The 12,495-nt window shown below is 34.6% G+C and overlaps 3 protein-coding genes across 5 annotated transcripts in view; 2 read left to right on the top strand and 1 right to left on the bottom strand.

Annotated features, from left to right (window-relative positions):
* Positions 1 to 4,448, top strand: LOC135832967 (transcription elongation factor B polypeptide 3-like). The gene is made up of 9 exons (XM_065346536.1): positions 1 to 275; positions 409 to 1,315; positions 1,395 to 1,525; positions 1,610 to 1,788; positions 1,872 to 1,966; positions 2,055 to 2,254; positions 3,022 to 3,168; positions 3,258 to 3,417; positions 3,499 to 4,448. The coding sequence occupies exons 1-9, from the start codon at positions 180 to 182 to the stop codon at positions 3,561 to 3,563; spliced, it is 1,980 nt and encodes a 659-aa protein (XP_065202608.1). The 5' UTR covers positions 1 to 179; the 3' UTR covers positions 3,564 to 4,448.
* A 396-nt stretch (positions 4,449 to 4,844) lies between these two features.
* On the bottom strand, positions 4,845 to 7,795 carry LOC135832968 (TAF5-like RNA polymerase II p300/CBP-associated factor-associated factor 65 kDa subunit 5L). Its single transcript, XM_065346538.1, has 11 exons — positions 7,521 to 7,795; positions 7,290 to 7,447; positions 6,965 to 7,222; positions 6,794 to 6,887; positions 6,634 to 6,723; positions 6,348 to 6,556; positions 5,948 to 6,271; positions 5,736 to 5,883; positions 5,498 to 5,666; positions 5,255 to 5,423; positions 4,845 to 5,182 (listed from the first exon to the last, which is right to left on the bottom strand). The coding sequence occupies exons 1-11, from the start codon at positions 7,599 to 7,601 to the stop codon at positions 5,074 to 5,076; spliced, it is 1,809 nt and encodes a 602-aa protein (XP_065202610.1). The 5' UTR covers positions 7,602 to 7,795; the 3' UTR covers positions 4,845 to 5,073.
* Positions 7,796 to 8,209: 414 nt separating this feature from the next.
* The window catches only part of phtf (putative homeodomain transcription factor), a 42,182-nt gene continuing 37,896 nt past the window's right edge, over positions 8,210 to 12,495 (top strand). The window contains exons 1-4 of one of the 3 annotated variants that reach the window (XM_065346534.1): positions 8,210 to 8,380; positions 8,471 to 8,714; positions 8,807 to 8,940; positions 10,178 to 10,234. In XM_065346534.1, the coding sequence (XP_065202606.1) occupies positions 10,200 to 10,234 (35 nt within the window). In that variant the 5' untranslated portion in view covers positions 8,210 to 8,380; positions 8,471 to 8,714; positions 8,807 to 8,940; positions 10,178 to 10,199. Of the gene's footprint in view, positions 8,381 to 8,470; positions 8,715 to 8,806; positions 8,941 to 9,377; positions 9,621 to 9,874; positions 10,053 to 10,177; positions 10,235 to 12,495 lie in introns of those variants that run through there. The other 2 variants (XM_065346533.1, XM_065346535.1) reach the window with 2 other exon arrangements.

Genomic DNA, 12,495 nt, shown 5'->3' with positions numbered 1-12,495 from the left:
TTTGGTGATTTTTTTTATGGAATGGCTGTACTCTATTATAATTCGTGGTTCATTGATGGGAATGTGAATCTTGTTTGCTTTCGATATGATAAATGTATGTGTGGCAGTAGTTCGCGGGATATGGATACGAGGTGTAATCGTATCGAATTTTAACCTAAATATCGTGCTATTATTGTAAAATGGATTCGTCGTCGCGTAATGATCTAATAAAGACCATCGAACGTTACCAAAATAGTATACAGCTTGTTAATCCTCCTGACAGAGACGCACAACGAGTAAGTACGATAATTTTCTCAATGACCAAAAATTACGTAATGTCAATTTTGACGGTTGTTCGACGTATGATGCGCCATATTTGATACTTAATGATTTATGCGGGTTAATTAAGGTCGCGATTTTTTTCCGCAGGTACTGCATTATGTCCGCAAACTATCCAAATTGCCTATAAAATTAGAAGAATTGGAGAAAACCGGCGTTGGAAAGACGATCAATGCTTTACGCAAATGTCAAGGTACGGTCGGAGACGAAGCTAGTTTACTCGTGGGTAAATGGAAAGCTATAGCGAAGAAACAAGTCCACGAAGAAGAATTGGCTTCGCGTAAACGGAGTGATGCAGATTCACATTCAGATAATCAATCGCCTGGTAGCGAATATAGTTCCAATGTTGTTAAATCCAGTAAAAAAATTAAATCAGATGATGAAAAACCAATCAAAGAGTCGAAGCCTAAATCTTCCAAGGATAAAGTTCAAAATGGTAAAGATTCGAGCCACGATAGGAAAAGGAAACATTCGCACGATAAAGATAAACACGAAAGAAAGGAGAAATACGTTAAAGTGGAACCCAGTAGCGATTACGAAGATGAAAATGGGCTAGACGAACCTCGTGTTGATAAAGAAAGCTCGCGTAAATCAATCAAAGTCGAAGACAAGCATCGTGATAACGATAAGAAGAAAAAGAAAGAGAAGCCGGACGAGAACAATGTGACGAAAAAAGAAAAAGAACATGACAAGAAGCATAAGTCGAGTAAACATAAAGACGATAAGAATCATCATCGACATCATTCATCGAAAAGCTCCCATACTGAGAAGAAACACGATTCCAAATCAGACTCGGAAAAATACCGCGAACGAAGCGATAAGAAAAAAGATTCGTCAAAAAGTTCGCACGATAGTGATAAAAAATCTAGTAAAAGTTCGCGAAAAGAGAGTCATAAATCCAGTTCGAAGTATTCGTCCAAGGAGCCCAGTGTAAGCTACGTTAATAATCACGATTCCGATAGCGACGATTACAACGGTTCGCCTACGAATCATACCGGTGAGCTTTATATTTGAGCGAATAACGAAGAGTTCTCCAATATTGGACCATGTTCTAATTTCTATTACCGTATTTTTAGACGATGATTTCGGTGCTGCGTTACTTGGTATTCCGCTGGCTGTCTCACCTGCCAAGAAAAGAGATACTCCTTCGAAATATTCCAGTAGTATTCAAAGCTCTCCTGCTTCACCTCTGAATAGTGGAAGTGATGTAAGTATTGGCATATAGTGGCACGCGTATTTGTTTTTCATTCATTTCTAATGACGGAGAATTAATTTGTATCTTATCTTTCAGTTCGATGTTTTATCAAATAGCGTAAAACTAGAACCATTAGATGATCTCGATCTAGAGAAATTAAAAGCTGATACCTGTATTACGAAAGATGATATAATACGTCAACGAAGCAACCTCAGGTTAAAGGAAATATCCGAAGAGGAAGCTCTAAATTCGATGACAACGACAAAGAATCAGAGGTTCTTATCAAATCAATATTCGATTTGATTTTCCTGAATTATGTATGAGCATCTTGAGATTGATTTAATTTTTCAACTTACAGAACCAAAGTATTTTCCGGCTGTAAAAGCAGAATCAGCGTTAAATTTCCAACTCTTTTCGAATTGTGCGTTAGAATACTACAGGATAATTTCGATAGTACGTATTACTCTCCTTTTGAAAATCTCATCTTGATAAATATTAGATTTATGTATTTTATGTACTAATTTCAATTTTTGTTTTGTAGGTCTCGAGTTCACTGGAGGTGTTCCATTCGATGTTTTAAAACCCATTTTAGAAAAAGTTACTGCTGAACAGTTAGGTAGATTTGAACATTATAATCCTTATTTAATCGGCGAGACCGACGAACTATGGGCGTACCACGTGAAAAAACATTTTAGTCGTGCCAAAAGACTGGAGCTTGAATCATGGAGAGATGTATATATGGTGAGTTTATCACAAGTGAAAGTACTGTATGGAATATCTGTATATTATGTATATCTGCGTCTCGTTTAACTAGTTTTCTCTCTCGCTGATTTAATCAGCCAGTATCGTCGTTATCGTCACCTATTAATTTTGAATTTCAAATTTCACGCCTTTAAACTGATAGATTATCCGTTCAAGTTCAACTTTAGCCTTCGTACCAGTTATTAACGCTGATAACCGATGGAAAAATTTAATTTTAACTCGAATAATTGACTGGCGATTATCATCTTTGTGTAATTAAAACAGTCTCTGGAAAATGATGAAGAGCAAATAGAAAGACAACAAAATTATATAACTTGACGTGGTGTGATTTTGAGTAATCAGATGGGGAGAGGGGCAAAGTACAAAAGCTTGTTGAAATGATGAAAAGTATTTCGTAATCGTAATGTTTTGATTTGTATCTTTTCAAGAAAGAAGAAAATTATTATTCTTTGTCCCATAATTTTGATATGTATAATCGGTTTCTTTCTTTTGTGCTATGAGCGCTTTTTTATTTTTTGGCGTTGGGGTTGGTGGGGGGGGGGGGGATTTCCGATTTTATTTGTTTGTTTCTTTGGGTTTTTATTTTTTAATATTATTTTGACTCGGGTTTTTCCTCCTAGAGACGTAAGTTATCCATCGATTCACCTTCGATGATATCCTGTGAATCAATGATGTGACCTTGTTCTACGTCCTACAATAAAATCGATTTCGATATTAATTATCAACAACCTTAACACTGTTTTCAGAGATGCGTCGATGAACGTGAAGAAAAGTTACAATCGTTAACAGAGAACATTTCGCAGTCAATGGCTAACTCAGCACCAGTTCGTAAGACGAAACTGGCATATTTAGATACGCACGTTAAACCTCCTAGAAATGTGGCTAGAAGTCAGGTAAATTAAATTCATTCGATGATGAAGTTTATGAGTATAAATTGCTCTATGTTTCCCGATTGCTGAGTCTGTTTCGTTTTATTTTAAAGGCTAAACACGGTACTGCTAATTGTTCAGTCAAGAAATCATCACCAAAAAGTTCTCTATCACCTTCAGCACCTGGTGGGCAGTCGGTGAAAGAACGATTAGCTCAAGAGAGCTTGAATGCTCCTCAGGCAGTTACTTTAGCGTCTCCGAGGAATCAATTGGGTAGGTGTATTGTGTGCATCTGTTGCGAATAGATTTTCTTATCAATTGTACTGATTTATATGTGTTATGATTTTATTTCAGTTAAAAAGAAGAAAGCCCCATTGATGCAAAAATCACTCCAATTATTAAAGGGCTTGAAACGTTGATTCAATGTATGGACGAGATTAGCCAATTTTTAATTACGCGTATTATCTTTTATTATTCTAAGTGTCACCTCGAGAAGTGAATTATGTTGGTGTATTGATATTTTCTACTCTGCTGGTATCTCCCCCTCCCGTTTTCATTCATTCTTATATTATTATTCTTACTTTGTAAGAATTTTATAACTTATTTTAGTGATACACCCGAGAGGTTTTTTAAAAGAAATAATTTTGAACCGATTATTGTACTGTGAATTCAAGACGATATTTTTTTCCTACGCCCGATTACCAAAATAGTTATTTTTTTTCATGTAATTTATTTGTTTTTTTTTTGTCGTGAAAACGTTGATAGTTTTCAATGTATTGTTCGTTAACATGATCGTGATTTTTGTTCAGTGAATGTGCATTTTAATGTTTTTATCATATACGGCGTCGATATCACCGAGATTGTTTTTATTCGTGTATAAAGTTTGATTTTATTTGTAAATTTGCATGTTTATATTATTCATTCGATTGAACGTACCCAAATTTTGTTCCTTCTTATCGCGATATTTTTTTTCTTCTTAATCGTGAAACGAAATTATAACTTACACAATGAGATGTGATGAGATTTTGTAGCACGAGGAGATACACGTTTTGCGTGCCAATTCGTACGTGAAGATGTACCACTTTGACGACACCTAAGTTGTTGAAATGATGATGGTTAATCATGTATCTTGTTGATTTGACGTCAGAGTGGTAATGTACGTCATCATGCAAGATTGGGTATTTTTATACGAACGGCTGCTGATTTGATAATGTTTTTAAAAGATATGTTCATTCGTAGGCAGTTGTCTTGGTAATAAGATTATATAAGGTGTTCCAAAAAATAAAGCTTTGGTCATTTTTTAATGTCGTGTTATATTTTTGACAGTAATACCTTATGACGAGGAAAATTTCTGTTTTAGTAGCGATAAAATAATGTGAATTAAGAAACTCTGGGAAGAAGTTCGAGATTCCCTTTTGAATGTTTCTTCCATTCCAACATGTTTTCACTGTCATTTCTTTCTACACGCTTTCCCTCTCTCACACCCTCTCGTTTAATCTCAATTAGAGGCCTGAATTATTCAGAGTCAAATCCTCAAAAAATGAACTCATTTCAAAATTGACTCTAGAAATTTTCAAAATAATGATGCTTGCACATACTCGTATTTTCCAAATCATCAAATAGGGGAGGAGAAGCGTTTACATAATACGAAAATGAATCAATCGTAGGTATGTACTTCTAAAAATGATTGAATTCGTATGTTATAAGAAAAATAATTTATTAAAAAAATCTATAAAAGTAAAAAAAAAAACATACATGCAACGAGAAACGACTAGAACGAATGTACACGAAAATAAAAAATTTAATCTACAATACTGTATGGAAATTTAACACGAATAGAGAGAAAGAGCGGAAGGGGAATCGTTGTACAACCTTAGAGAAAGACATAAAATGCAGCGGTGAAAAATTAGCTAAACATTTTCGAAATAGTCATACGATAGAAACCGCTACTAAATTATTTTTCTCCAAGAACTGGCACGAGGTGAACTTATTATCTGGAAGATCGTATTTACCAATGATGTTATGTTCGTTCTCTTTCCTGTAAAAAAATAATTTGTTACAAAATTGTTGCAGAATTTGCGATTAAAAAGGGCATGAATAATGTAAGTACTTTTTCTTTTGCACGTATAAAAGAGAGATGTATCGCTTCAAGAATGTTATTGCTAAGACAGACGAATCCAAATTCCATGATAAATCACAAACGAACTGAGAACTCGTATCGACTGAGATGTATTGTTGCCCCAGGGCTAAATTCCATACTATCACTTCTTTATAATCACCTGTGAAATTATTCGAATTTGTAGAGAAATTCATTTGATAATTAATTTATTATTGGAAGACTGAAAATATGTACCAGCTGACGCTAAATATTCTCCGTCAGGACTGAAGGAAAGACAATAAACTGGACCAGTATGTCCGGTAAATACACGAGCAGTTTTACCGTCGATAACGGAAAACAGCCTTACTGTTTTATCAATCGAACCTGTGGCCAGGTAAATACCGTTCGGATGGAACTTGACACACTGAAAATGAAATTCAGGGTTACTGAGACGTTCAATGTAATGTCCAAGAGATGGAACAAGTATACTTACTGTAACACTATCGTAATGACCGATGTATAATCTCAATGGATATGTTTTATCTAACGTCCATAGCCGAGCAGTTCTGTCGCGTGATGCAGTTGCTACGTATAGATTCAAAGCACTCACGTCTAGACCCCAAACTGGACTATCGTGGCCCCTGAAAATGAACCAAAACATGTTCAAATATTCCATGGAATTAACAATCCTAAAGGAAAACTCACTTGTAGACCGCAACACATGAGAAATCAGAACGTCTCCAAGCTCTCATCGTGCTATCTTCAGAAGTAGATAGAATAATATCCGGATTCTCGATCATTTTCACCGAGCTAACTGATCCACAGTGACCTCTCATGACAGAAAAATGTTTCGTACTTGTATCCTCGCTTAAACTACTATCATAATTTGGTATTCTTAATTTAACCGGAAGAGATCTAGCTTGAGGTAGATTTTGGTTTTCTTCGGAAAACGAAAAAGTCTTGATATCCGAATCCAAAGTTCCACATGTTAATAATTTCGAGCGGTAACACACTGAACTACAAGTTATGCTGAAAGAGTTTACAAGAGCGGTGAGTTTTGGAAGATTTATGGGTTTGGGTCATTTATAATGTAGTAAGTATTTACTTTTGAGCATTATGCATTTGTAGCAAAAGTAAAGGCATCGGTTGAGGTATTGAGTTTCGTATATTTTTGAAAGTTTTCATCAACGAGTCCAAATTGTGATCGGATGTCGAATCGTTCTCTCTGTCAGAATCACTACTGCCTTCATTGCCTACTGTATCACTTTCATCGTGCATCAGCTCCGGTGATCCGTTTTCAACACGTTGGCCCATCTGCAAGATTGGAAAATTTGTTATAACAACGAGATGAACTATATTTTAACGTAACATTAGAGACGGATTATCTTTACAATCATTTCGGATTCTGGACAAACCGACGGATCATCGTCTTCGCGAATGTTATTATCTTGGTCTTCGATTACGAACCAAGAATTAAGTACCTTGAACGAGATAAATACGTAGATTAGCATTATTTAGATAAATTTCGGCAAAATATTTCGAATGTCTTACATTTAATAATATCATAGGCTCGTCACATTTCGAAATAAAATTCCTGAGTAGAGTAGCGGAAGTAGATGACAGCCTGAGTTCACATTTTGCAGATCTACAATTCGAAAAAAATACACAATCAGTAGTAAATATGTATCGAAGAATTGTATAAAAGATTCATGTTGAACGTACCGAAAAGCTTTAATCAGCGGTTTATTTTCGATTTCATCTTTTTTGAAGATATTTCCAATATCTTTTATTATATCTCTCAAAGATTCGCGGGTAAATAAACCTTGGTGTCGCTTGAAAAATATCATGGCAGCTTGGCAATGTTGACCGTTACTTTCACACAATGTATCCAAGTACAAATGACAAAATACAGGGAATAAAAGCTGCGATAACTCTTGCTTGCATTTCGTATTTTCCATATCACATATCCAAGTTTTCAACCTGTTGAAAATGAACCAGTTGAGCAAAGTTTTCGACAGACTTACTTTCGAAACAAAATGGTGAATACTTCATGAATTCGGTATCCATTTGTGTGATGCTTTGAGTCGTACAGCTGTAAATATATGTATTATTTTGAGACGTGTGGTAATCCAAAATCAGATTTTCCAGCATTTTTATCGGTGTTTGGGTTAAATTACTCGCTCCATTTTTCAATACGTCTTCTTCCTGCGGAAATGAAAATTTGTATTTAGAAGGTTCCGATGTCTATGGGTTTAGAAATATGTAGCAGATTACTTACTGTTATTCGCTTCTTTTCTAAATATAGTTCGATTGCATTATCAATCATTTCGTTATCAACATCGTACTTTACATTTATCATCGTTGATTGTATTCTTTGAGCTTGAGTATACGATCAATTTACTTGAACAGTACTTCAATTCATTTACATTGTGACTCAATTTACTATTTAAATAACGTTATTTGGTGCAGTAATTAATTAAATTTATACTTTAAAATCATACTTCGAACAATTCCGGCAATTTTCCACAATCACACGACTTATCAAAAAAAAATCATTGTGGGGTAAACACGACCGTCAATTTTAAATTTCTCTTGCTTCTTGAGAACTGTTCTCATTTATTTTTGTTAAAAATTTTCAATTTCCTGTGAAATTACAAAATTTTGTGTACTTATTTCAAATTTCATTTTTAATTTAATATTAAATAAAATTATTAATAATTATTGCGGCATTTTTCAGTTTAAAAAATCAAAAATTGAAAAAACCCAGACATTTTTTAGCAGTATTTTGAATCATATTAAGTAATGGTAACATTGCTTTTCAATTTCATGGTGTGGTAACTTTTCTGAACGTGCCCTTGCTATTTTTCACCATTCGAAAAAATTGTTTGGCGGTTGTAGATTTTTGATTTTTCTAATTTCTCTGTATTTTTCTCAACTCTTTTTCTAGAAATCTACCCAGTTCATACGATAGTTCCCTAACGATAGGAGTCGAAGTCAATTGTCAATCACCCAACATCGCATGCAAGTTTTCATTTATCCCTCACTCTAGTCATTCATTTTCAATCAACAGTATCTAATGTCTCAAATTCTCAATTCGTGGAATGGTATTTGGTATTCAGTCAGTAATTCCGTGTTAAAGTGAGTAATTTCTAATTGCCATACCTTCTTTTAAGAATTTATAGAATGAGTCTGTTTTACTGAATACTGTGTATTTATTTACTTTGGTAGGAAAGGAACATCGAGTACTTGTCCCACGTGAATATGAAAATACAATAGATCTGGGTTGTTTTACTTCATCACATCTTCACCGTTCATCAACTAATTCTACAAAGCACGAAAGATTAAAGAATCATTGGTGTTGTTTCAAATGCAAAATGTGATGGAATTCGAGCGAACACTGAGTAAATTAGATTGATCTGTCTGTTGAGTGTTATTGGCCATTCGTTTCTTCAATTGCTCTCATACTCATACTGTATGTTTTTGATAGTTGATAATTTCGTAGATTGTTTTTGTCATATTGAATTCATTATTATTATTGTTAATTTTTTCTTGTGCTTGTACTAGGTGTCGAACAAGAGGAGTATCGAAACTTGAATTTCTTCAGAATTGAGAATCGACAGAGTAGTACTGGACTGGTACTCTCACGGCTTCACGGGAATCCGATCTCAGAACTGAAGTATTGCAGCTTCAAAGATCAGGTGAGATAACGATTCTTTAAAAATTGGAAACGAGTGCACTAATGACTTCAATGTAAATGCGAGGAAGGATTTTTAAAAATCCATTTCCATTTTAGTCGTAACTCGTATTTTTTGTAAGAGTAGGTAGTACGAAATTCAATCAAAGATGAAAATAAATTGCTATTCTGCTCTTCAAAGTTCAAATCTTTGTTCTTTGTTCCTAAGTAATTTAAGATAAATGAAGATTTCCTCTTCGACCAAAGAAGATTTTAGTTCATCAAAATTCAAAAATCTTTAATTTTTTCCAGATGTGAGATGAGAAGTAGGTTTTTTTGAAAAAAATATCGAAAACGTAATAACCAAAATTTAAGCGTACAATTCAGAACGCGCTCTATAATCATGTACAGAAGCTCGTCAGCTGATTGTTGCTGCTTATCGTAATGACGACGAAAAAAATCAAGATAGTGGTTTGGTTTGTGTGGAAGCTTTTCGTAGCTCTATTGTCAATCTGCGAGTGGACGAGTTAAGTTTGTCGTAAATAATTTAACGTATAATTCGTAAAATTTCTCGTCTTCGTGCATCGATGCTGAAAATTTTTAGTTGGATATTGTTTTAAAACATTTCGAAAGCAATAATTTAGCTAAACTCGTTACAATACTGCTACCCTCGAAAAGGATTTTCGCTCAGTTGCGTTATAACAGGTGAGTGAATGGAGTTAGATTAACAAAGAACTTAGCATTTGAGTAAATTCCAAATTATGGCAATTTTCACCGTTGTTTGTTCGGTATACCTACGCAGTTCAATACCAACAAAGACTTGGTTTTTGGCATAACGAAAAATTTGGCTATGTCGTATCGCAGCTGAATTGAACCGTAAAAGTCGCGTTATTAGTATAGATTACGGTAAACTCAGGTGTGGAGTATTTGTTATATCGTAAATTAATTCAACTACCAGAAACACACGAATAAACAGACTGATTTCAATTATTCTTTATACCGCGTTCCTATTTTCCTACATTACTGGGCTCGTATTTGATAATGAACTTTTTGTTACTGATTGCTAAAATGCGTACTCAATTATGCGATAGAAAAGTTAATCCGATTGATTTATCTTGAGATATAATTCGATAAAGAGTTGGTACCTAGTTAATTACTCGATAGATATTCGAACATATCTCGCGTACGATTGATGTTCATAATTATTTAGCGATTAAGCACGCACGTAACCGTATTATTCTAATCATGTGGTCATTTTACAGGTGTAAATTGTCTTGTCCATGAATGATGGGATGTAACGTACAAGATATTGTTTCATGGTAAGTATCATTGATGGATATTGTTCTTGTTCAGGAACTAGCTTCGTTTAAGACTTTCGCCTCCGTCTCGGTCGTATTTCCTGTTCACCCATTGCATCCTATCGAATGTAGATTCTTTTTCGGCGTTAATAGGCATTTTGCGATAATAACGATAACGCCAAATACGAGATGATATTGGTTAAAACGACGGTTACGCGATATTGACCTAAATGGTACCGTAAAACGTTTTGTTTTCTTTAATTAAACCAGTTCGTTAGGCCAGTCTTGAGAGAACTCGCTTGTCCAGTTCTTTTTCTCCGCGATAAATTTTTTGTGAAGCACTTTCGTACCTATGTACGTAAGTTCGTTGCATTTGAGCAAAAAAAAAAACATCGATTGAAGTAAAATTAATTCAAAATTTTAATTTATTGCGAAATGCTGATATTCTTGCGATCGCGTGATTTGTGAAAAAAAAAACATTTGCGATCGATGATGCTGTCGTCCGTGTAGAAAAAATTTTTCGTTTAATTTCCAAGAATGCTGGTAAATTGCGATTAACAGAGCAGTGAACTGTGGCTCGACCTTGTGTAATTAAATATTTTTTGTTTACTTATGGAATTTTCTCGCTTGTGAATTGTTTTTCAGTGTTATATGAGCCGGTATCGTTTCACTATTCGTGATCCTTTGCGTCACGTAACTAACAAACGATAAGAAGCTTTGAAAAATTTTGTATTTAAAGCACGAATCAGAAAATAAGGAAGCGATACCGAGAGGTCGTTGATATCGTTGAAGTGTTTTCAGTGTTTTTTTTTCGAATGAATTGGACAAATTGTCTGAAAGTTTTCAGTTTTTAGCTTGAAAATGTGCTAGTAGATTTTTCTAAGGTTTTATATTCTATTTTCATTCGAATAAGGTTATTGAATTTCTTATTTCCGTTCGTGATATCGACGTTTTTATTTTATTTTTGATATTTTTTGGTTTCAAATCCTTGAACGTATTGATGCTTAAAGTGAAACAAATTCACCTTCGAAAAAAGAAAATACCTGTTCCATTTTTCTGTGCTTTGAATTTCGTTCTTTAATCTATTGAAACAATTATTTATTAATTTAAAACATTATTATGAAGAAAAAATAACGAATTTTCTCAATTATGAGACTGATCTCCCACGCTTCTGTACCCTCTTCTTACTTTGCGAACAGGTAATCATCCCCGAGGTGATGTGCTCCAGTCTAAGTCTCTCATCTGTAAGAGACAGATGAAACGCATATCTTACAAGCCAAGCCAAGAAACTTAATTCGAATTTCGGCGTTTCTGTTTTGAAATTTCCAATTCCACGATCAAGTACAAATGTTTTGAAAACAAACCTCGCATGTTTTCGACACACTTTAATCGAGAACTGAGGAAAAGGAGGGTGTAAAAAATCAATAAATTTGCTCAATGTGTAACACATGGGACATTTATTACGTAAACAAAGCGCCTAGAAACAAAATAGGAAAATTCAATTAGCGTGGCAGAACAGAAAAAAGAGCAGAAATTTCGCTTCTCTGTTACCATAATGCTTCTCGAACGACTATTTCGTCTGCAAAAGGTCTGTAGAAAGGGAGAGATAGAAATAAAAATAAAAACAACGTGCAATAGTCGATTGTCTACAACAGATCTAATTTCAAAACTACTCTCAAACTAATCGTAAGCTATGAGCAGGAAATGTTTGCAATTTGTGATGCACGCGTTCAATCTTCGGTATTACACCGCGAATAAAACATATTCCTTGTGGAGATGGTAGCGACCTTAATTATATCCAGTCTAGTCTAGTTCGTCGATTCGGCGAATGATTGAGATATAGAGAGATGATTTTCAATTAGTGCGAACCTGCTGCTAGTCCAGAGAGATGTGTGGGTTCGATGATAATGGGCCAATGAGATGACGACGTTGACCGGAGGTTATGTAAATTTCGGCTCAGAATACGTATACAATGATATTATTAATGTCAAGGTTTTGCGACACGATTTCACCTAGACTACTCAGTGGCTCTCTGCTGTGTTATGTAATGCAACACCTTTTTTTTGCATCAATTTTCTTTTTTCTCTCGATGAAAGTGTTTTTGTTTCGGAGTATTTAGCGTAGGTACTTGTGGCAAGGTATCTGCGTTGTTAACTACTTTTGTAGGATTTTATGGGGCTTGGTATGACATCAGATCGTAAGTTCGAGACGAAGGAATAGGGTTTTGAAGTTGAGATAAACTTTTCGTAATGTTAATTTATAGCGATTCTAAGGGTTGAAAT

The sequence above is a fragment of the Planococcus citri genome, chromosome 1 (assembly GCF_950023065.1).
Source record: "Planococcus citri chromosome 1, ihPlaCitr1.1, whole genome shotgun sequence".
Taxonomy (NCBI): Eukaryota; Metazoa; Arthropoda; class Insecta; order Hemiptera; family Pseudococcidae; genus Planococcus; species Planococcus citri.
The sequence above is the reverse complement of the archived record's forward strand: the minus strand, read 5'-3'. Positions and strand labels throughout refer to the sequence as shown.